The sequence below is a fragment of the Neophocaena asiaeorientalis genome, unplaced genomic scaffold, assembly GCF_003031525.2.
Source record: "Neophocaena asiaeorientalis asiaeorientalis breed wild unplaced genomic scaffold, Neophocaena_asiaeorientalis_V1.1 scaffold91, whole genome shotgun sequence".
NCBI lineage: Eukaryota > Metazoa > Chordata > Mammalia > Artiodactyla > Phocoenidae > Neophocaena > Neophocaena asiaeorientalis.
In genome coordinates, this window is record NW_020173198.1 from 10,786,513 (window position 1) to 10,811,093 (window position 24,581).

The 24,581-nt window shown below is 41.2% G+C and overlaps 1 protein-coding gene across 3 annotated transcripts; it reads left to right on the top strand.

Annotated features, from left to right (window-relative positions):
• The first annotated feature begins 9,570 nt into the window (after window positions 1-9,570).
• On the top strand, window positions 9,571-23,867 carry CEP20 (centrosomal protein 20). Of its 3 annotated transcripts, none has more exons than XM_024744141.1 (5): window positions 9,571-9,622; window positions 12,863-13,060; window positions 14,921-15,005; window positions 18,564-18,700; window positions 23,614-23,863. In XM_024744141.1, exons 1-5 carry the CDS (start codon window positions 9,595-9,597, stop codon window positions 23,688-23,690), a joined length of 525 nt encoding a protein of 174 aa, XP_024599909.1. In that variant the 5' UTR covers window positions 9,571-9,594; the 3' UTR covers window positions 23,691-23,863. The 3 variants fall into 3 exon arrangements, 2 of the variants coding, with proteins under 2 accessions (XP_024599909.1, XP_024599910.1); XM_024744142.1 differs by lacking the exon at window positions 23,614-23,863 and adding an exon at window positions 19,552-19,691; XR_003003183.1 differs by having other exon boundaries at window positions 9,596-9,866; window positions 23,614-23,867.
• Window positions 23,868-24,581: the final 714 nt, after the last annotated feature.

Sequence of the window (24,581 nt, forward strand, 5' to 3'; positions counted from 1 at the left end):
CAGGTCCACAACAGTGAAAGCGCTGAGTCCTAGCCACTGGACCACCAGGGAATTCCCTAGTTTATTTTACTTTTGAGGGCTTTTAAAAATACAAACTGCTGGGGACTTGCCTGGTGGCGCAGTGGTTAAGAATCCGCCTGCCAATGCAGGGGACACGGGTTCGAGCCCTGATCCGGGAAGATCCCACATGCCACGGAGCAACTAAGCCTATGTGCCACCACTACTGAGCCCGCCCTCTAGAGCCTGAGAGCCACAACTACTGAAGCCCGCGCGCCTAGAGACTGTGCTCCACAACAAGAGAAGCCGCCACAATGAGAAGCCCAAGCATCGCAATGAAGAGTAGCCCCCGCTCGCCGCAACTAGAGAAAGCCCTCACGCGCAGCAACAAAGACCCAATGCAGCCAAAAATAAATAAAATTTTTAAAATTTTAAATTAAAAAAAAAAAATACAAACTGCTAAAAGGGTTCTCTTGCCCAAACTATAAATTACAGCCTCCTTAAGATTACAGCTGACCCTTGAACAACACGGGGATTAGGAGCACCAACTCTCCAAGAAATCAAAAATCCATTTATAATTTTACGCTCATCCTTCGGTATCTGCAGTTCCACATCCACGGATTCAACCAACCATAGATCATGTGGTTCCTGTGCAGGATGTGCAGGCCCATGTCTAAGTGGACCTGTGAATTTCAAACCTGTGTTGCTCGAGGGTCAATGTACTTGTCAAGAGCAAATACAAATCTTCAAAACCTTCTCCACAAATATTACCAAAAAGCTTTAAAGCAGGTAACCTTCACTTGTTACTTTGTCTAAAAGAGTCTATAAACAGCCTGCTTTGGTCATTTCTTAGGTGCTATACCTGTGTGACCTCCCTATGTACAAAATTAGATTTGTTTATCTCTCTTATGTCAATTTCATTGTTAGACCAGTCAAAATAACCCAAAGGGGTAAAGGAGAAATTTTCCTCTCCCAAACAGCTGTGTGACCTCTGTGACCTTGAACAAGGTCCTTGACCCTTCTCTGCTTCAGTTTTAGTGTGTATCATCTCACGATGATTGGAGCTCAGAGAGGACAGGGAAGCCCTAACTGAGATAAAGACTAGGAAAGCTGGGAGAGATTTTGGACAAGACAGCATCTTTATCCTACATTCTTTTCCAGCATGAAAACGTGCTTATTGTGTGGATCTGTAAGTTCATTATAACAACCACACATCACAGGTTTGTCTAGCCCAACTGGACTATCAAATAGTCTGTCCACTTGTTGTATGAATGAAACAGGAAACCTTGTGAAACCGAGCGGGACCCTGTGGGGCTCCCGGGTACAAATCCTTTCTGTGTCCCCCCGTTTCTTGTTTGTAGGAAATAAGCTTCATTCAGTCTCCTTGACCTTCCCTGAGTTCCAAAAGGGCAGATATGGTAAGGGAGGGAATGCAGGAACAAGGGAGGAGCAGTCAAGAAACAATCGTGCAGCCTTGGGGCAGCATCCTGGTTCCCCCTCAAGGAGTATATATATAACAATATCTTTGAGTTCTTCTGCAGAATTATGGCCCCCACATGGGTAGAGGATGGTAAATTCAGGCTGAGCACGAGATCCCTGGAGTCCACCCTGTTGCCTCACCAGCAACCAATCAATAGAAAGTCACACACCCTGCAGCCCTCATGCCAAATTTTGCCTATAAAAACTTCTCCCCCCAAACAATTGGGGAGTTTGAAGTTTTTGAGCACAAGCCACCTGTTCTCCTTGCTTGGCCCTGCAGTAAACCTTTCTCTGCTCCAAACTCTGACGTTTTTGGTTTGTTTGGCCTTACTATGCTTCAGGCACACAAACTTTGTTTGGCAACACTTAGACTTGGCATCAGACTGTTTGAATGGTCAGGTCTCAGTCCAGCTGTCTGACCTGGGCAGGTCACTTTGCCTCCTGAAGCCTTGTTTCCTCATCTCATCTTTAAAGCAGGATAACAGTAATACTTACCTCCTGGGGTAAAGTGAGGATTCAATTACATAATACATGCAAAATGTCTCACACAGTGTCTAGTAAGAGGCAAGTATTTAAAAAATAAGTCACTTCTATTTTTAGCACTGTGCTCAGTGCAACAATATTGCAAAAAAAAGACAGTAGCTGTTTTCCTCCTTAATGAATCAGAAGGAATTTGAATTCCCCTGGGATTCAGACACATCCCTTTGACTCAGCAGCTTAGATGCCATAGTCTCGGGGGCTGTGAATGACTTACGTGCAGGCATGTCGTATTTTCAAAAGATGCCTTGACTTGTCTGTTGAGGATAACGTTTCTATAAAGTAGCTGTCTCCAATTTGTAAAATTCCATCTGCACTCCCCACCTCACCCCCATTCTCCAGACAGCCTTTCCTGCAGCTCCTAAGAAAAGGGACCCTACCAGGAGGGAGGTGACTAAATCTTGGTAACAGACTGAACTCTTTTGATCTCAACCAGCAGCTTTGGTCCAGCTGGGATTCTCTGATAGAATACATCAGCAAGAGTTACCTCAAGAATTCCTTAATCCTTAGCCCTCTTGGTAAACAAAGCATTTGATGAATTTATTGCTCATCCATCCCTCCAAAAACGTCCTGTTGGCAGTGGCTTGAGAATGTCATTTTACCTGGCAGATTCATTTTACTTCCTCTAAAGGACCTACATTAATTGCCACTGCCTCTTCCTACCCCCCAAAATTCCACTTTAAAATCTCCTACATGGCAACGTTCCAATGTGAGAACTATGTATATGCCACAGTGCAGAAATCAGGACCTATGATCTCCGTGGGTTCCATTTTCTTAGTCCCTCTGGAGGAGAAGGGCTGGGCTGCAATCCCCACTCCACCACTCATAGTCAATTGTGGGTCAGTTACGTCTCTGAGTCTCAGTTTCATTTGTAAGATGAGCCACCTTGCAGGACTTCATTCATTTAGTCATTCTACAAATATTTGTTCTACCAGAGAAGAGCAAGGTAGGCAAGGTTTCTGTCCTTCAAAGCAGTCCAGTGTGGGCACCGGACATGAAACAGAGTCTCCGTCCAGCCTATGTAGGTGGCTTTGCCATGGTGCTGGTGCAGGGTGGGGGAATTCTGGGGCATTCTGAGTATGACTATGACTTTACATTCCTGCCGCTCTCCAGGTGCAATGCAGGGAATGCCCTAAACTCTGGAATTGCTGAGTGATGAGTCATCAGAGAACGGGGGGAAGGTAGGGGACCAAGGGCAATTGGAGCTATCCCTTGTCTCTGGGATTGAGTGGCAGGTTCCCAGAGAAGCTGACTCGGAGAGTGAGGTTATTAGGAAGTGAGATTATTATTAGGGAGGACTCTTGGGTTCAACACCTAGGGAGGGGGATCAGGAGAGGGGAGGAGGAAGCTGGGTCCCAGAAAGGCCTCAACCTACCACAGGAAGCTCTGAAGTTGAGGGGTCCCCACGGAATTGTCCCAAGCTGTGGTGCGAAGTCTGGACTTTTATACTCCAGCATGGACCAGGCACTGGAAGTGGTCTGTCCTCAAGAAGGGGCATGACCTTGAGCCTTGGTTGGGGAACCAGGTTAGGTACATCTCTATTTGGAAGCCTTCTCCTATCTCTATATTCCTCCCTTTTCTCAGCCCTTCCCAGCTCCCAAAATAGATGAGAAGAGAAACCTATTCTAGCCAGATAGCATTTAGTAAGAAATGAGATATAAATTGAGATCTGAAGAATGAGTGGAAATCAACTAGGAGGGAGAGGAGAGAGCAGGAAGAAGTTTTCAGGCTGAGGGAAGGGCATATGCAAAGGTCCAGTGATAAGAGATGGGGGGGGGGCAATGGGAGGGGCAGGGAAGAAGTGCCTCTGGTTCGGGATAACTGAAAATAGCTGAGCAGGGGTCAGTGGACTTGAGGTCGTCCTGACTCTGCCATTTACCTGAAAGTTACATAAACTCTCTAAACCCCAGTTTCTTTATGAAAGGGGATGATATACCTGCCTCCCAGTTTTTTTGTTTTGTTTTGGTTTTGGTTTTTGGCTGCATTGGGTCTTCACTGCCATGTGAGGGCTTTCTCTAGTTGCGGCGAGCGGGGGCTACTTTTTGTTGCGGCGCACGGGCTTCTCATTGTGGTGTCTTCTCTTGCTGCGGAGCACGGGCTCTAGGGGCTCAGGCTTCAGTAGTTGCAGCATGTAGGCTCAATAGTTGCGGCACGTGGGCCCTAGGGCGTGCGGTTTCAGTAGTTGTGGCTCACAGGCTTAATTGCTCTGAGGCATGTGGGATCTTCCCAGACCAGGGATAGAACCCATGTCCCCTGCATTAGCAGGAGGATTCTTAACCACTGAGCCATCAGGGAAGCCCCAGTATTGTTAGGATGACATGAAATAACATGCACACAGTAAGGGCTTATAAATGTTGGTTGCTCTGTTTATTATTAATGGATATTGCTCTGAAAATAATAATGGTCCATTTGTTAATAATATACTCTTTGCCTAGAAAAATCATAGAACAAGAAGTCAGGAGTTGGCAAACTTTTTATTAAAGGATCAGATTGAGTATTTTATGCTTGTGGACCCCATTACAAGTGGTCTCTTACAACTACTCAACTCTTGTAGCATGAAAGCAGCCACAGACCCTACATTAGAAAGTGGCGATGGCTGTGTCCTAATTGGACTTTATTTACAGAAAGAGGCAGCCAACCCCGGAAACCAGATTATTAAAACCCCAAAGCAAGTCTCTGTGGTTCGAGAAGACATTTCAGGTCCTTCCTTTATGTACCCTTCCTTCCCTCGTTTGGAATGCTCTCCGTACACATCAGTTACATATATTGGGTTGGCCAAAAAGTTTGTTCGGCTTCTCTGAAGGAACTTTTGGCCAACTGAATATTTGCATCAGCGTACAATATCACATAATGATAGCATACAAAAAAGTGAGCTGCAACAATAAAATTCCCATTTTGTCATCATAAGAGCTCGTGAATTCAGATTCCATGAAGTTCATGAGCTGCCATTTATTGCACTTGAGGTGGTCAGTTGCAACGATCCTGTGTCAAGAAGCTGAAACTCCTCATTGCGACGATGAAGAATCGTTCAAGAACTCTGCATTTCCTTCAATTGTCCTAGCTTGGTTTCACCCAAAAAGCAAAATCTGAGACAAGGAGTTATTGTGGAAATAGTTTTTTGCAGGGAAGAATTCTGAGAAACTGGAGTGGGGGAACTGTGACAGTGAACTTGGGAAGAAGGTGAAATCAGTGCAGTGGTGAGTTCTGCTCTGGGCAACTAGGGCTTAATCCCACTGGAGACCTTCTAGGGAACTATGTAGAATATGTCTCATAAATGTCCACCTGAGACATGGAGTATTCACTGGCTCCCATTGGTCAAGGGAGGTGTTACTTACCCCCCCACACACTTCAAGAATTGAGCACCTCAAGACCCTTAATGTGGTCAAAAGGAGGGCTATCAAGTTTCACCTGCACACAGCTGGTGGTGCACAGCAATGTAAACACATAATTAAAAATTTAAATCAAAATTACTCTATGGATTAAAGAATGTCTCTCTCTGACCATTGACCCCTAGCTATCGAGTCTTCCCCAGGGGCAATTTTTGTTTGTACTTCCTTGTATATCTTTTCAGATGTGTGCTATGTATAGCTATTGCTGAACCAGGTTTGTTTGCCTGATGTGCCACAAGCCAAAATGCTGAGGTGCCAAGGTTTGCAGCAAAAAAAGGGTTTATTTACAAGGTAGTCAAGTGAAGAGACAGGAGAACAGATCCACTTCTCTGCAGACGAGGGGCTTGAGATATTTATGGGATAAAGAAGAAGGATGGGGCTTCCCTGGTGGCGCACTGGTTAAGAATCCGCCTGCCAGTACAGGGGACATGGGTTGGAACCCTGGTCGGGGAAGATCCCGCATGCCGCGAGGTAACTAAGCCCGTGCGCCACAACTGCTGAGCCCACGCACCACAACTACTGAAGCCTGCGCACCTAGAGCCCGTGCTTCTGCAACAAGAGAAGCCACCACAATGAGAAACCCGCACACTGCAACGAAGAGTAGCCCCCGCTCGCTGCAACTAGAGAAAGCTCGCGTGCAGCGACGGAGACCCAACGCAGCCAAAAATAAATACATTAATTAGTTAATTAAAAAAAAGAAGGTTGGTCTTAGATATGGGGAAAGGTGATTGGAGGTAGGGAGAATGTGAGGTAATCACTGTTCTACACAGACATATCTGAGTTACACGCTTTTTCATGGGATGTATGTTCAAAAATGGAGGCACTTAGCACGATCCGAGGGTGGCATTTTTGGCCCTCTGACATCAAAAGGTTATTCATCAGACACCCGCACAGGCCCAGTTTTAGGGTTGGTGGTCCCAACCAGTCTTAGCCTGATTGAGCTTGAATAAGACACAGCTGACTCCAAGTTCCTGGAAAACAACTCAGGCAAACATCTTATTGTTTAGGCTTCATGAAGCTTGCTGCCTATGCAATTTGAACAAAATAATTAAGGCAAGCTTGCCTAGTGAAGGTGGGCTACAAGCAGAGGGGTTTTTAAGCAAGCTGTTAGACAACCTCAAGAATTTCTATTAGTGACCAGTTTCTGTTAATCCTATGAGGCACAGTTTCAGGATGAGTTGGGTTTTTGGGTTTTTTTTTTGCCCCAAGCTTCCCTCTCTCTATTTTTATGTATTAATTTTTTTTATTGGAGTAAAATTGCCTTACAATGTTGTGTTAGTTTCTGCTGCACGATGGAGTGAATCAGCTATATGCATACCTATATCCCCTCCCTCCTGGACCTCCCTCCTCCTCTCCCCCCCCACATCTAGGTCATCACAGAGAAGGATGAGTTTTTTAATTATATGGAGAATGGTTTCATAGGTAAACAAATAGTATTTTCCCTTTTTTTAGACCATCGGTGACATACTACACACAGTCTCCTGTACCGTGCTTTTAAAAATTTCTATCTATGCATCTTTCTGATAATTACATATATATGTTTAGAGCTCCCTCTTCTTTGGAATGACTGCATAGTATTTCATTAACCTTAATTTACTTAACCAATCCCCCTACTGATGATATTGTTATTTCCAGTTATTTTTTAAAAGTCAAGATGATTGAGGTATACATGCGGTAGTGTACAGCTCTATGAATTTTGATAAACATATACAATCATGTAGTCACAACCAAGATGCAGAACAATTTCATCACTCCAAAAGTCTCCCTAGTGCATCTTTATACATAGTCATCCCCTTCATTCATCCCCAGCCCCTGGCAACCACTGATCTGCTCTCTGTACCCTGCCCAAAAGGACTTTCCCTTCTCCAAAATGTCATATAAATGGAATCATACAGGATGCAGCCTTTGAGCCTTGTTGCTTTCACTAGGCACAATGCATTTGAGATTCATCCATATCGTTGTGCGTATGAGTGTTTGGTTCCTCTTTATTTCTGAGTTATATTCCATGGTACAGATATACCACAGCTAGTTTATATCCATTCACCAGCTGGAAAACATTGGGTCATTTCCAGTTGGGGCAATCACGAATAAATCTGCTATCATTGCCTACTAGTTGTTGTGTGGACATAAGTTTTTATTTCTCTTGGGTAGACATCTAGGAGTGGGATTACTGGGCTGTATGGTAAGTGCATGTTTGACTTAATAAGTACTTGCCAAACTGATTTCCAAAGTGACTGTACCACTTTGTCTTTCTACCAGCAATATATGCCAATTCACCCGCATTTGGTATTGTCACTGTCAGTTGTTTTTATTTCAGCCATTCCCATAGGTATATATAGAATTTTGTCTACCGCAAACAGTGCTACAATGAATATTCTTATACACATATCCTTTATAATCGGGTTTGAGTATAACTGTAAGATATAGTCTTAGAACTAGAATTGATGGGCCAAGGATGTGAAAGGTTGTTTAGGTATGCCAAACAGCCTTCTGAGAAGGTGGGGCCAGTCTCCTTGCCTACCAGCTAGGTATGGCATTGTGTTGGCCAAAAAGTTCGTGCTGGTGTTTCCATAACATCTTAATAATACCTGTTTCACCACATCATCACCAACACAGTGTATTACCCAATATCACTACAATTTTAAATGAGATTTCCCTTTAGACGACTGCTCTATGCGTATCCATCTCATAGGGCTGTTGGTGAGGACTTAAAGTAGAGTTTTAAGAGCAGGGCCTGCCACGCACAGAGTGGCAATGGAGGTTAATAGTTATTGTATGATTACCACTATTAATCATTATTATTTGCCTCTCTCTCTCTGATTTCCTCATCAGTATATTCACAAACGCTTTTTCCAAAGAGCTCAAACATTCTGCCTACGGAATTTAGTTAATCCTTATAAATCTCTTCAGATGCTGGCTAGGATTTCAGGCACTGTGAGCTTTACAGAATAGGGAAGCGCAACAGGATAGCACCGTTCTAAGGTTACAGAACAGATCTGTGTCCCACGAGGTCAAAATGAATTGAGTTTGGAATAGGAATGGGTTCCTCTAGGTTACAATGGCTGTGAAGCTTTTTTTCACTGCCATCCACTTTAAGAAATACACCAGGAACCAGAACACACATATAGACCTGAAACAAAAGTTTCAAAAACAATACTTCTATGTTTTCTATTTGTTCCATTCCATTTCATTGAAAATATGTTCATTGGGATATGCTAATAGATTTCAAAATCTACTATTGGGTTAAGACTAGTAGTTTAAAAGGCAGTGTTCTAGGTAAAAAATGTTGACCCTTCTGGAAATACAACTGGAATCATAGAACCTCACACTCAGTTTTGGGTACATTATTCCCTTGTTCCTTTTTCTTCATTTCCTTGGGATGCCAGAGCTTATTCGTTCATCAATCATCTTCACAAATAGCTCTTGGATTCCTTATGTGCACTGCCCAGTATTAAGCGCCAGTGGAGAAAACAGGCTTTGAAGAGCAAGAGGCCTGGATTCAAATCTCACCTCCACCATTTGCTGGTGATCTTGGTTACTCCTCTGCAGTCTTCAAACACTCAGTTTCCTCCTTCATGAAACGTGGTAGTAATAGAGAAATCAATGTCAACGCATGTAAAGCACTTATAAGAGTGTCAGGCTCATTCATAGTAAGCCCTTAATACACCGGTTCTCAAGGTGTTATCCCCAAGATCAGCAGCATCAGCATCATTTAGTAACTTACTAGAATGTAATTCTCGGACCTTACCCCAGATTTACTGAATCAGAAACTCCAGGGGTAGGGCCCAGAAATCTGTTTTAACAAGTTCTCCAGGTGATTCTGATGCATTCTCAAATTTAATACCTGGTAACTATTAACAATTAGTACTTGAGGCTGCTGAGGTGAGCAGTGGGCAAATTATGAAGGCTAAAGTTAAGCCCTATAGTGCCAGCAAGACTCCTGGTAAGGTTCCAACCTGCCTCAGCCCGGGCTTACCCTCCCTCCTCCCTCAGCAGGGCCCGCCTAGTGCACTCGCTGATTGGTGGGGTCTCTCTGGACCGTCACCCCATCCAACCACGGAGAGCGTAAACGAAGAGGGGCGGGACTAGGCGCGGCAAGAGCGGCGAGCCTGTTGGCTACAGGCCACGCCGCGGGGCGGGGCGGAGCTGCGCGTGCGCACGGCCTAGGCGCGCCCGTGTGGGCCGTTGAAAAATGGCCACTGTTGCCGAGCTGAAGGCGGGTGAGTGCGAATGGGAAGCTTGCCGGCTGAACTTTGTCGGCCTTCAGCCTGTGAAAAGGATGGGACGAAATGAGGGGGCGCGGAACACTAGTCAGCCTTTTCGGGGGTCGTTCTGTGGCGTCAGGGCCTGCGGAGCGTCCAGAGGGTGTGGCGGCCGCGGCGCGGGGGCCCTGAGGGGATGTGGTTGCATAGGGACAATGTTTAAACCGGCTTTGAGCTGGAGGAGGAGTCCCAGGATCCCCAGGTACCTGAGAGGTCTATAGTTCTGCACCTTGGGGCTCTGGCGCATCCTTCTGGACCTCGACGGGGGCGAGGCCGTGGGCCGGGCCTTTTCCTCCGGGCTGATGATTACAATGTCTAAACCACCATTGTTGGTGTTCAGCACAATCCTAAACCATTTGCTTGCTTATCTCGTTACGTCCTTACAACCACCTGCGAGGTGGGTCGCGATTTTCCATTGGGAAAAAGTGCAGGTAGAAAGGTGTCTGGCTTGGCCATTCTCCTGTGTTTTTAGGAAAAGTTCCCCAAAGGTTCGAGGCCTTAAGCTGAGAACATTTGTACACCGTTAGTTTTGACGCAAATGTCCAAACAAGTAATAGTAATTATAGTTATTAGTCATCGAGCCTTATGTGTCAGGCACAGCCCAGCCCCTGTGTTATCTAATTTATTCTGTGTATGAACCTTATGCCCATTTCATAGATTAGGAAATTGAGGCGCTGAGAGGTGAAATAGATCAACTGAAGTGATTTAGCTATAAAGAGGCAGAGTGAGAACCTAGAGATGCTGCACCAGGCCTGCAGGTCTTAGTTACTGAGTGATACTGCTGCCTGCCTAGTAAAACCAGTTCCATCTTTCAGGCAATTTAGGCTCTAAATCAGTGATTCTTAGAGATTTGGTGGGGAGAGTATGATTTGAGAATATGATTCAGGAATTATTGATCTAAATGTATATTTGCGCCCCAGGGCTGATGAACAGTCATTAAAAAGGCATACCTCTATCCACAAGGACAGACTTGACATGAATTGGTGAACTCTCTCCCCAGGAAACACATATCACCTGTACTATTGCATGCAACTTCTGAGGATTTAAAGATACTTTGGAATATAAACCAGGTTAAGAAGCTCTTTCCGAAGAAATTGTCATGGTACAGTGTTTTAATAAACATGATAATAGAGGGCAGATCAGGATGATATGGAACCCTAGAACTCTCTAGACAAGGGATGTCCTACACAGATGTAGGGAGCTCTTTATGCTTTTCCTGCATTCGTCAGCTCTGAATATACTTAGTGTTCAAGAGAAACCCATTGAAGATGCTTGCCAATCAATTATCTTATATGGGCTTTCACCTTTTTAAAGCACTTTCCCCTCACATTTTTCCACCTGACTTGGTTCTACCTCTGAGACATAGAACTCATGTTGGAGAAGACAAGTGAGGCCGGAGTTAGTGATCTACCGCTGAGGTAGCGATGAGACATGCTGGGTTTCCTAACTCCAGCTTCATTAATTCTCATTTCTTTGCTGAGTTTGAGGCTGTGCTGTGTGCAAATACAGAGTAATTGGGGGGGAAAAATCTCTCCGTCTAATTTCTAAAGATGGAATTGGAGAACGGGTTCGGTTATGATCCCAACATAATAAAGCTGTACCTGCCTTTTATGGGCCTGTTACACAGTCTGACTGGGTGATAACTACTCTTAACACACCTGCAAAAAAGGTTGAGGGGATGAATCTAAATATAAGGGCCAAGAAAGGTTAAAGTCTAGTCTAGTCTAGATTGTATCTCTTTAATCAACAAAACCTGACTCAGAAAAAAAAAAAAAACCGGACTCAGGTTTTTGTTGTTTATCAAAGCTTAAAAAAATTTCATGTCCATGCCTACTTGGATACGCTCCCTGGGCTCCTTTTATTTTATTTTATTTTTGGCTGCATTGGGTCTTCGTTGCTGCACGCGGGCTTTCTCTAGTTGCTGCGAACGGGGGCTACTCTTCGTTGCGGTGCGGGGACTTCTCATCGCGGTGGCTTCTCTTGTTGCAGAGCATGGGCTCTAGGCGCGTGGGCTTCAGTACTTGTGGCTTGCGGGCTCTAGAGTGCAGGCTCAGTAGTTGTGGCACACGGGCTTAGTTGCGCCGTGGCCTGTGGGATCTTCCCGGACCAGGGCTCGAACCCGTGTCCTGTGTGTTGGCAGGCGGATTCTTAACCACTGCGCCACCAGGGAAGTCTCTGGGCTCCCTTTCTGAATTGTCATTATTGGGGTGTACTTATCTATAGCATAATACAGTATTAAACTATATTTATTACGCCAATAGTATACAGCACAGTATTATAATGCCTCTAGGCAGCTCTCTATTCTAGGCACTATGGGGGAAATGTGTTAATTCTCTGGAGTTGTTATTTAGCTATTAAGGACAACGTGAGAAAAAAAAAAAAGGTTCCAGACCACTGCAAGGGATGATGCCAATTCAGCCCTATTCATATTAGTATTTATAGCTAAATCTCATTATCATAACTACTGATATTTGTAATAATGACCCTTGCTTATCAAGAAGTTAGATTACATTCAGCATATATATCCCTGATTCCTTGAGATGACATTGATAAAGTTACATGTTAGATTTCTAAGTAGGCTTACAATTTCAGAATCTTACTGTTTTAAGGAATTAACTCATAATTGCCTTTAAAAAACAAACCCCCCAGAACAAAAGCCCACCTTTATGTTCAGAATGGGCCGTTTCCCAAGGGTTCTGGGTATCAGTTTTTATACAAAGGGCACGACATAGTCCTTCCTTTTCGGAGTGTACTTGTTATCTTTAATCATCTACTTTCTGGACCAGAGGGTTTTAGTGACATAGAGAACCTGTCTGCAGTGACAACCATTCTTGAAAAGATACGAGACACTGGGAGGTAAGTTCAGGTCCCAGTAAGCTAAGTATATTTCTCTCCCCCTTTTCTTCTTCACTAAAGAATGTGTATCAGTCTATAGCCTCTGACAGTGATGATGTTGGAAGGATAAATTTGCATTTGCTTAAATATATTAAAATAGTAAATCATCGCAACTCAGGAACTTTATTTTTTATTACAAATGTGGCTTGTGGTAGCTAATGAGATGATTGTTCAGTTTGTCATAGAGTATAGGTTGAAAGTGCGTGTTATGCCATTTACTTTTTAAGCATTTTTCTTCAGAGCTTGGCTAAGAATGACAAAATTTCTTCTGTAACTGAAGCATTAATATTTTATATTTAACAGTTTTAAAGGACACCTTGGAAAAAAGAGGAGTATTAGGGCATTTAAAAGCAAGGATTCGAGCTGAAGTTTTCAATGCTCTTGATGATGAAAGTGAACCTCGACCATCATTGTCTCATGAAAACCTTCTAATTAATGAATTAATTCGGGAGTATTTGGAATTCAACAAATATAAGTATACAGCGTCTGTCCTCATAGCAGGTAAGAGGTTATTTATTGTTAGTTACCTGATATGAAATCTGCCTCTTCCCTTCTCCCAATTCTCAGAAAGTATTTAGCCTAGAAATCTAATTCCATTACCAAACAGTATCATCTGGGACATGACTGGAACATAAAACTCCCATGGGGCTCTTTCCATAGCTTGAACAAGTGCTCATGAGATTTATTGTATTATAGGGGAAAATAACTCAATAAACACTTAAACTAGGTGCATACTTTGAAAAATCATCCATAATTCCTGGCACTGACAATAAATACTTGTTTACTGGTATTGAGAATAAACAATTCTTTACATTTTACCCTATGTGCTGTCAGTCTTTTTTCTATGTATATGCTTTAAAAATACACACACACAGATTTAATATATATTCTTTATTAAAAAATATAAAACATTGGAGATAAAGCCTCAATATTGCTACCATGTATTGATCAGGCACTGTATACAAATGTATGTGAAAGCATGATATCTAAAAAGGATTAGATAATCTATAGAAATTTCAAATCACTGTGTTGTACACCTGAAACTAATATAATATAATATTGTGAACCAACTATACTTAAATAAAAAAAGAAAGAAGAGGTCAACTATACTTCAATTAAAAAAAAGAAAAAAAAAGAGAAAAGGATTAGGAAGGTAAACTCCAAACTCATTCTAGTGATCAGAGGGAGAGAAATGGTATTGGGGGGAGGGAGTCAACAGTTAAAAAGAAATTTACTTTATCTGTTAAATTTTATTCCTTAAGAAAGCAAAAGAACTGGAAGAATATGCACAGTAGTCAGGATCAGCATTGCCTCTGGGCTGGGGGAGATGAGGTTGGGAGGATGATCAAAAACACCTTGCATGTACATAACTTGATTCCCTTGTTCAAGGTGTAATCTGTGCTTTAAGACTGTTTGGTGCCTTGGAGATATGCCTCATCAAAGAAAAGAGATCATGAAGTGGATTTTGGAAGAGACAATGGATTCCTTATTTGTGATACTGGAACTTTCCATTCGATAGATCTTTTGTTAATATTCTACATCTTTTATTTAATGTTAACTGAATGTTAATACCTTAACTGAATAAAGACTGATGATTTTTATTGGTTTAAGGATCTTCAGTATCAGTATCTTCACTTTCTTCAGTTTGTTATAGATGGCTATATAATACATTAATAATCAGAAAAGAAGAATATGAAAATATCATCAATTAGATGTCTTGGACTTGTGCTTACCTAGAATGGAACATAATGACATAGTCAAGTTTCTACAGTGTCTTGGCTTTTTAAAACAAAAAATGAGGTAAAATTAACATATAAGATTCTTTACCATTTTTAGTCTACAGTTCTATGGATTTTACCAAATTCATACAGTTGTGTAACTACCACCACAATCACAATCACGATATAGAGCGTTTCCATCACCTCAGAAAATTCCCTGTGTCCCTTTGTAGACAACCTCTTCTCCTACCCTCAAACCCCTAGCAACCTCTGATCTCTTGTTTTCTGTACCTATCATTTGCCTTTTCCAGAACGTCATATAAGTGAAACCATGCAGGATGTAGCATTTTGAATCTTTTTCCTTTCACTCAGCATAACACATTTGAGACCATGCTGTTGTTTTTTCCCTCTGAATAGCATTCCATTGTATGGTTGTATTGATTTATCTATTATCAGTTGATAGACATTTGGGTTGTTTCTAGTTTTTGGCAATTATGAGTCAAGCTGCTATAAAACATTCATTTACAAGGTTTGGCCGAACGTTGTTTTCATGTCTCTTGGGTAAAGAGCTAAGAGTGGGATTGCTGGGTTGTGTGTGGTAAGTGTATGCTTACCTTTATGTGTTTTATGATTTTCCCCCCAGAATCTGGTCAACCCATAGTTCCATTGGACAGACAGTTTCTCATCCGTGAACTAAATGCATTTGAAGAATCAAAGGATAATACAATGTAAGAAGTTTTTTAAAAAAATAAGTTTTCAGATATTGTTTATTGGAGTCATAATTGCCTAGCAGTGGTTTTATTTCATTTTAATTCAGGAGGTATTTACTTGGGGCCAGCGTGTATCTAGCACACGTCTACGGTGTGCAGCTGTGAGTACGTGCTAAATGCCTGTGGTTTCAGAGGACTGAGCACCCCTGCTTCATCCTAAGGGTCACGTCTCTTGGCTTCTTGATCCATCCTTTCGTTTTTTACCTGAGGCTTTGCTCTATCAATTGTTTTCTTCCTCACATTTAACTCTTCCTCACATTTAACTCTTCCTCCTCACTGCTTCCTTCACTTCAACTTGGGAATGTACTCAAATCTCCCCTCTCCAAAAAAACCTCTTAACTCCTTTTTATCACTGAACTTAGTGAAGATCAACCCCCTGTTTTCATTTTGTTATTACCCCCTCTTTTGCCATCTCTGCATTTTAAATTCTCCCCTCACTGTTTGTACTGAAACTATGCTCTTGAAAAAGAGTGACCACTTTCTAGTAGTTTTTTAGTTTTTTTCCTACTTTAGTGTTTCTTAAACTTTTTCTAGAGGATCCCTGAAAGGCAGAAAAAATTGTACCTAGGAGGCCTGGGAACATAGATCAAAGCACCTTTCCCCTAGTAAGAAATTTCTTTGAAGTCTCATGTTTTCTCTTTCTAAAAGTTTATTGAATTTTTTTCGTTCTACTTCATGATATAATTATTTTTACCATTAAAATGTTTTAAATGACATGCCAATTAAATTGAACTCTCCCTCAAATCTTTGTGTAAAATTAGTGTTCTGGGATCACATGCTACCTGTACTTTGTACCAGGCCCCTAGCACTAAGAGTGGGTATATATCTATTTCCAATTTGAGAAGCTCAGCTTTACTTGAGTTTCTGCAGTGTTTTGTAATATTGACAACTCTTCCTTAAAACACTTCTTGTCATTTGTCTTTTATGACCCTTCACTGTCTTGGTTTTTCTGTCTCCCTAATGGTCATCACAGTTTCTTCATTGGCTCCTTTAGGGTTCCTTTAAATTGTGGGCACTCTTCCCCAAGTTTTGTCCTTAACTTTCTTTTCCTCTCGTCCCCCTGCCCACTTTTCTATGTAGTCTTGAGTCTTTAGTGATGTCTCCACGCTGGTGACTCTGCTTTAATTCTTACAGAGCTCATGAATTACGGGCCCACATTTCTGCTGGCATCTCAAACTCTGTGTGTCCAAAAATCAAGTCCATTATTTTCATCTCTTCAAGCCCCCCTCGTAGCTTCCTCATACAGCCATTCAGGTCTTCACCTGAGAGCTCACTTGCACTTCTGGCTCCTTCTCCACCAGTCATTTTGCGAGTCTCATCAATTTGGCCTGTGCAGTAGCGCCTGTGTGTCCTCACGACCTGTGCCGTGCAGTTCAGGAGGCGTCTGTCCCGTTTCTCTCCAGTCACTTTCTTTTCTAACTCATGTCACGCTGCCAGTAGTTTGCTTTCTGAAAGCAAGTGTTGCTTAAAACATTTCCATTGAAAAGGGTTCAGATTTTAAAAAGTAATGTGGTCCATATATGGTGTAGGCTCCAGTGGAAGTCTGAAGTAGCATTAAGAGTCACATTAATATTTTTCAGTGAAACTTAAGAATTTTCACAAAAAGTAGGATAAAGTGTATAATAACCTTATGCTAGGTCAAGCCATGCCACCAAATGAGTTTGTGCCAAATTTATGAAGAAAATTAGTTTTCAGAGTTTTTGTTTTTCAGAATTGCAAATAAGGCATTGTGAAGCTGTACTTTAAAAACATTAAGTAGGATTTTTGAAAAAAGAAACAATATTCATGAAGCTGCAGGTTAAATGTGGTAGATTTATATTTTCTAATATGTCTTAAAAATTTTAAATCTTAAGTAAATTTTATTGTAAATTTGGAAAGCAGAATTTTTTAAATTTAAAAATCTTCTTTGACCAGTTAACACTTTGGGAAACAATGGTTTAAAGTAGACAAAGAGACCTATTTTATATCCCTGTATGAAGCTTTTATAAGAGCTGAGGCATCTTATTAAATAGAGAAACTCACTCTTGGTTTCTTTGTGGTATGGAAAAATTGCTTTTGTGTGTAGTTGGTTATTTATTGCTGTATAACAGATTACCCCAGAAGTTGGTGGTTTAAAACAACAGACATTTATTATCAGTGGAGAGGAATCTGGGCGTGGCTTCTGTGGCTGGTCTCACTCATGAGATTGCAGTTAAGATGTTGACCAGGGATACAGTCATCTGAAGGCTTGGCTGGAGCTGGAGGATCCGTTTCCATGTGGCACATTCACATGGCTGCTTGTCGGAGGCCTCAGTTCTTCACTACATGAACCTTTCCACGGGACAGCTTGAGTGTCCTCATGACATGGCAACTGACTTACCCCAGAGAGAGTGACCAAGAGAGAAGGCAAGGAGGAGGCCACAATGCCGTTTACGACCTAGACTGTGAAGTTGCAAGTGCTGTCACTTAATGCCTTACTCAGTTCCTGAGAAGTGAGTCCAGCTCACACTCAAGAGGAGAGCAGTTAGACTCCACCTTTTGAAGGGAAAGGATGTCATACTTTGAACCATCACACCTGCTAATAAGTAGATAGATTATCTCAAAAAGACAATCCATTAAATTGATATTTTCAACTGTGATATTGGAAACAAGGGAAGACCACTCTTTATTTTCATCAGAGCAGCCTCCATTGGTGCAAGGGCACTAATGTAAATCTCCAGGCATGCTGTAAGGAAAAGAATATGGGACTTGGGGTTCAAGTGTAAAGTTTGTTGACTATCTAAGCAATCTCTAGCAAATCCTCAGTGAGCTGTGGTTTTCTCATTTATAAATTGGAGATGATGATTATGATATCACAAGGTAAAGATAAAATGAAGAGAGAGAAGAGTGTTTTGTAAACTGTAAAGTAGCTTTTAAAATACTAGTTCTTACCTGACTCCTGTATAGCTGCATTTATATACCATTTAATATGTGCCAGGTATGGTTCTAAGCACTTGACATTTATTAATTCATTTTGTCCATAACTGCCCTATGAGGTAGAGACTATGCTTATCCTCATTTATAGAGGAAGAAACATTTATGAGGCTGGGGACGTTAAGAATCTTGCTGAGGTCAAGTGGCAGGGCCAGGATTTGAACCCAGGCAAGGATTTATTAATCCAATAAGTATATATTGAATAGTTGTTTTGTATCAGACCATGTTAGGTAGTGGGAAATCTTATACTGGACTTCGGAGTTTAAAAAAAAAAGCTGATTCCTGTGCATTGATTGAAATTGTATTTCAGCTTAGGTGAGGTTTAATTTGTTAATGTGTTTTCTCTGGATTTTAAAATTGTCTTTAGAGTTAAATGGTACACTTAAATTTGAAAAGGCATGAACAAGTTTTCAATTTGGATAATAACCATGCATCTTTTTTCTTTTAAGTCTGGTGAATTAATTGGCTATTTTCGTGCCAGAGGCTACCTTTTAAAGAGTAGATATTTTTAAGCTTTTCCTATTTATTCAAATTGAATTGATTTTGATTTTCTTCCTGCTATAGACCTCTTTTATATGGAATTTTAGCTCATTTCTTGCATGGAACTAAGGATGACATCCAAAATACATTTCTGAAAGGGTCTTCACTTCAGCCTCCAAACCCAAATCTTGGCAGACAACCTAATGGAAGAAAGCAACTGGGTATGAGTTTTCTGAGACTTATCATTTAGCTATCAGCAAGTATGTTTTCTTCCTATCTGTTTTTATCTTTGGAACAGTTTTTCCTAAGATTTTGAGTCAAAGTTTAATTCCATTTAGATCCAATATAGTTAGCCCGTGTTATTTATCCTCAAAAAACCAATGCTTTTCAGAAGGAGAATCTTGTGAGGGGTGGGGAGATGACTAGACAAAATTCTTAGATATAATTTCTATAAAGAAGTGTTGAAAAACTTGATTTTCACATAGATTTGTACTCTTTGGAGTAGCTTAGATCCTTAGCGTACTGAAGAAGGAGCTTTTTATCACATTATCAATTTTTTTCCCTCTAAGACTGAAAAAAGGCAAGATTGCTGAATATAGATAGAGCAGTCAGAGGTTTATGTGTTGTCCTTTGCATTTTCAGGATTCCTTTTTTTTGAGGGGGTGGGGGGAATACTCTTTGTGGTAGTGTTGTAGTTATCTATAAATAAATTCTTAGGAGAACAGCTCATATTTCTTTTAAGAATGCTCACTCTTCCAATGAGGTTTCAGTTGTTTTGATTACATCAGCAGTAGGACCTCAGTTTGATAATCTAAATTGAATGGTTTATAGCTCAGTGTTTCCAACTGTGGTTGAGAGTTGATCTCTCTTTTTAAGGATCATCATAGGTGGGGCCCAGGCAGCTGATTATCAGAACAAATATAAATCTTTTTTTTTTTGAACCTGCACCCTTGGCAGTGAAAGCGTGGAGTCCTAACCACTGGACTGCCAGGGAATTCCCAGAACAAATATAAATCTTGACTGTTGAAATAAACTTTTAAGAAACATCTAAAGTGCAAATTGTCTTTTGCAGTTTTCCTGAACTGCCATGAGCAATATTGATCATGTTGGGCTTCCCTGGTGGCGCAGTGGTTAAGAATCCACCTGCCAGTGCAGGGGACACGGGTTTGAGCCCTGGTCCGGGAAGATCCCACATGCCGCAGAGCATTTAAGCCCGTGCACCACAACTACTGAGCCTGCACTGTAGAGCTTGCGAGCCACAAATACTGAGCCCACATGTCACAACTACTGAAGCCTGCATGCCTAGAGCCCATGCTCTGCAACAAGAGAAGCCACCGCAGTGAGAAGCCTGTGCACCTCAATGAAAAGCAGCCCCTGCTCGCCGCAACTAGAGAAAGCCCGTGACCTGCCAGTGCAGGGGACACGGGTTTGAGCCCTGGTCCGGGAAGATCCCACATGCCGCAGAGCATTTAAGCCCGTGCACCACAACTACTGAGCCTGCACTGTAGAGCTTGCGAGCCACAAATACTGAGCCCACATGTCACAACTACTGAAGCCTGCATGCCTAGAGCCCATGCTCTGCAACAAGAGAAGCCACCGCAGTGAGAAGCCTGTGCACCTCAATGAAAAGCAGCCCCTGCTCGCCGCAACTAGAGAAAGCCCGTGAACAGCAATGAGGACCCAACACAGCCAAAAACAAATAAATAAAAAATAAATAAATTTTTAAGAAAAGGAGTATTTAATGGCCTTTTGAGATAATTGCGAATATTTAAAAAATATATATTGATCATGTTAAATACTTACTCTGTCTCTTAATATCTGAAAACAAAATATTTGTGAATCAGGGTGATCTCTTGAAGGTTAGTTCTGACTTTACTAGGAGTTATTCTTCTATATATCTTAGAATTCTAAGTCCATGGAACATTGGAAAAGAAATCATTCCCGTCTTCTTATTTTAGTTGAGAAAACCAAGGCTAAGGGGTTCATTGACTCATCTAAAACCCGGTAGCTGATCATTTTTAGCAGAGTCAACACCTTGATTGCCATTCCTGTACACTTTCCACTTAAAGAATATGGAGAAGTTTTCTTAGTTCCTTTTTCAAGTATTGGTAAGAAGCTGTCATTATTGCCTACTATTTGGCAAGAACTTAAAAAACAAAACAAAACACACGGTACAAGAGTAAATGTCTAAACATCAGTAGTAATCAGTGAAATTCCCTCTAACCTCCTCCCTCCTTGTCTCTCCCTAATGCCTTGATTTCCCTCCCCTCCACAGAAGGTAGTGCTGTTAGCAGCTTGGTGGGTGTCCTTCAGGAGTCATTTCTACGTATTTAAATTTATATGCACTGTTCCTGTACATATTATCCTACAGTTTGCTTTTTTCACTTGTGTTATCAATTTATGTAGATCTGCTTCTACCTCGTTCTTTCTGTAGTATTCCATAGTACTATTGCTAATCACTCTTTACTGATCTACTTTTGTATGTTTTTTTTTTTTTGGCTGCATTGGGTCTTCGTTGATGCATGTGGGCTTTCTCTAGTTGTGGTGAGCGGGGGCTACTCTTAGTTGTGGTGTGCGGGCTTCTCACTGTGGTGGTTTCTCGTTGCAGAGCACGGGCTATAGGCGTGTGGGCTTCAGTAGTTGCAGCACATGGTCTCAGTAGTTGCAGCACGTGGGCCCTAGAGCTCTCGGGCTTCAGTGATTGTGGAGCACAGTCTTAGTTGCTCCGTGGCATGTGGGATCTTCCCGGACCAGGGATTGAACCCGTGTACCCTGCGCTGGCAGGTGGATTGTTAACCACAGCACCACCAGGGAAGTCCTACTTTTGTATGTTTTAAATTTTTTGCTTTTACAGTATTGCAGGGTAGCATTAGTATTTTTCTTATGTGGATGCCTAGAAGTAGAATTGCTGGTTCAAAATATATGCATATTAAAAAATGTAGTAGATATTGTTTAATTCCCCTCCAAAAAGGCTTTACCACTTTACATGCTTGCCAAGAATATATGATAATGCCAGTTTCTCTTTAATTGTCACCAGTGGATATTGTACACATTAACACATGTTAACACAGCAAACCCATGACGTTGGTATTTTTAATTCCAGTTGGGTGGGTGGGGGCAGGGTGTGCTAGAGAGGATGCAAGAGTCCTTGGGTTACCTTGGCTCCTGTCTGTATAAAGTGCCAGAGACATCAAAGATTCGAGTTCAAGTCAACAAAGCTTTGGGTACCTATTCTGTGGAAGACTCAGAAAGGAGAATGAGTGCACTAATAGAACAGTGATTGCAAATTATTATTCTTGATCATCAGAGATGTTACTGACACAACAGGAACCTCGTGCAATGAATTGTGAAGAATTGTTAGCCCCAAATTGCATTATGTTTCAGTAACACATTTAGGCATTCCATTTACTTTCTCAACTCCAACTTATTGTGTGAAAGATACATAAGTTTTTTTTGACAACATTGAGAAGTTATAAAGGTATTAAAATAATTATTCTTCAGATTATATACCTTCTATCTACACAGAGTCATCCAGCTGAAATATAAAACACTAAAATTAAATTCTCTTTTATTTGAAGATAAGTCCAAAGCCTGCCATCATGAAAGCACTTCTTTTATTAAAGCTTTCAGAGTACAAAAAAAAATGAAGAGGGTTTATATAACAGGCACACTCACCTTTGAAATGGTAGCCAGTTCATTAATGCTGCTGCTATTAGTGCTTGTAATATTGAAAGCAAGGTAGTTTTTGCTATAAATAAAAGCCCAGATATTTTATAATAGAGAAAATCATTATCAGCTCAACATTATTGCACATCTATGAAGTACATGAGTGACATACTTAACTCTTTTATAACACTTTTATAGAAAACCTAAAATGGTTTTGCCCTAAGGATATTGTTGATCTTGTTCTTCCAGCAAAGTTGCCTAACACTGAGGGGGATGAATTTTCCAGACCTGTGGTAGTGTTAGCACTCTGCACTGCCTCTGAGGATGAGGGGCTGCTCTGGACTAGCAAGACTGTGTGTACAGCAACTTGTCCTCAGAATTAGCAAATCTGGTGTGCATTTTTGGTGCTACAATTGCATATTTCTAACAACTTGTCTAAATTTGTATTTTTTTGTCTCCTGTTATCAAAATGGTCATTGGTTTTGTTTTTTTACTTGTAAAGAGTGTTTGGGGAATTGGGGGTTAGGGTTGGGGGGTTCATGTTTTCTTAGGAATTTAGTTTGTGCATCACATTTTTTTTTTTTTTTGGCTGCACTGGGTCTTCATTGTGGTGCGTGGGCTCTCTAGTTGTGGCACGCAGGCTTAGTTGCCCCACGGCATGTGGGATCTTAGTTCCCCGACCGGGGATCAAACCCATGTCCCCAGCATTGGAAGGTGGATTCTTAACCACTGGACCACCAGGGAAGTCCCTGTGTGTTGCATTTTTGTCGCATTGGATGTTAAGTCTCTTTAGGTTCTTTTAATCGAGAATACTTCTGCCTGCTCCCCTCTCCCCCAGGACAAAAGAAATGGAGCAGACATAACTAGGGCCCTTTCTTTACTATTCTGGAGCACAGTGTGTGGTCACAGGGGCTCTGGGCTCCTCTGAACCTGCATGGAACTTGCTTGTTTTTGGCTGAAGAACATTTTCTACAATTTCTCGGGGGGGTTTTCTGATTTTGGTAGGAAGTTGTAAACCATGCTAGTTTTCTTCTTGCCGCAAGAGGGTGCTGCTGGGAGGATTTCTATTTGAAGAAAAGTTTTTTGTTTTTGTTGTTTTTCTTTTTAGTTGAGCTTTGGCATCCCTCAAAATACTAATTGAATACACAGTCCTTTCTTGTGAATTCCATTCCTTACATACAGTGTAAGTTTGTAAGTACTTATCCATGGGTTTACTCCAGGGTGTACTCTATTCACTTAAAAAAAAAAAGTCAGGAAACACTTGTGAAAAATTAGAGTGAGTCCCTAGTACTAAACATTTCTGATTTCTTCAATAGGGTTTTAAAAAAAAGCCCTTTTATTGTCCTAAGCCATCTAAAGAACTCACACAATATTAAATATATAACATCCTATAATGTATGTAGATAAGTCTGCCTGCTGCCCATTTTTACTTGGGATGAGTACTGACCTTTGCTTCTGTTCATTGCAGAGGACCACCTACAGAAGGAGCAGGGGAGGAGCGCCAACACTGAAAACCTGCACGCTTCTCCCGCAATGAAGAGATGACATTTCCATGTGGGGCATTTTTTATAAACTTGTATGCATTAAATAACTTATTTATCCTCCTAATGTTACCAGAACTCATCACTAATATTTGTACTTTGTGGAAATGTGAGTTTCTCCAAAACCTTTAGCCCCTTGTGTTTTACTGCATTTGTGAATAAAAGCTAACTCTGTCATCTAGCTTACCAGATTTGACTTGAAAGAAAATGTGTTGTTTTTAGGAAGATTTTAAAGGCCCCTAAAGTTTTGAGAAATGAAAGGGTTTTTTAGTTCCCTATAAATTCTTCTAAAAAAAAGTCAGGTCTTTATAGCCATACGCTCTGTTCTTTGTTTGGCTGCACCACATGGCTTCCAGGATCTTAGTGCCCCAAACAGAGACTGAGCCCAGGCCCCCGCAGTGAAAGCACTGAGTCCTGACCACTGGACTGCCAGGGAATTCTCTGCTCTGTTCTTTACCATGGCACATTAATGAAATTTCCTTCAGGCTGGAATTATGTGGATTTATAGGAAAAGTCATTCATGTTTTAAAAAAAAAAAATTTTAAAGAACACCAAAACCAGAAAAAACTATAATTCCTTTAAAGTTTGATTGTTTTTGGGGATGGAGCTAGCTCTTTTTCAGATAACCATTTATAATTAGGTTTAAGTATCTGAATTACTACCTAAATTTGAACGTTGAAACTTGGTAACGACGTACTTTTTCTTTCCTTAGACAGTTTGGTTTCTCCTAGAAGATTTAATTAAAAGGTGTGTGGGGGGGAATAATTCTTTTAATTCTGCTGTAAGTAAAACAAAGAGTTTATTACGTGAAGAATGGAATAAACATGAAGAGACAGGCTTTATGAGAAATACCAGAAAGTACCTTTTAAAAGATGGCATTGTTTAACCTCCATGT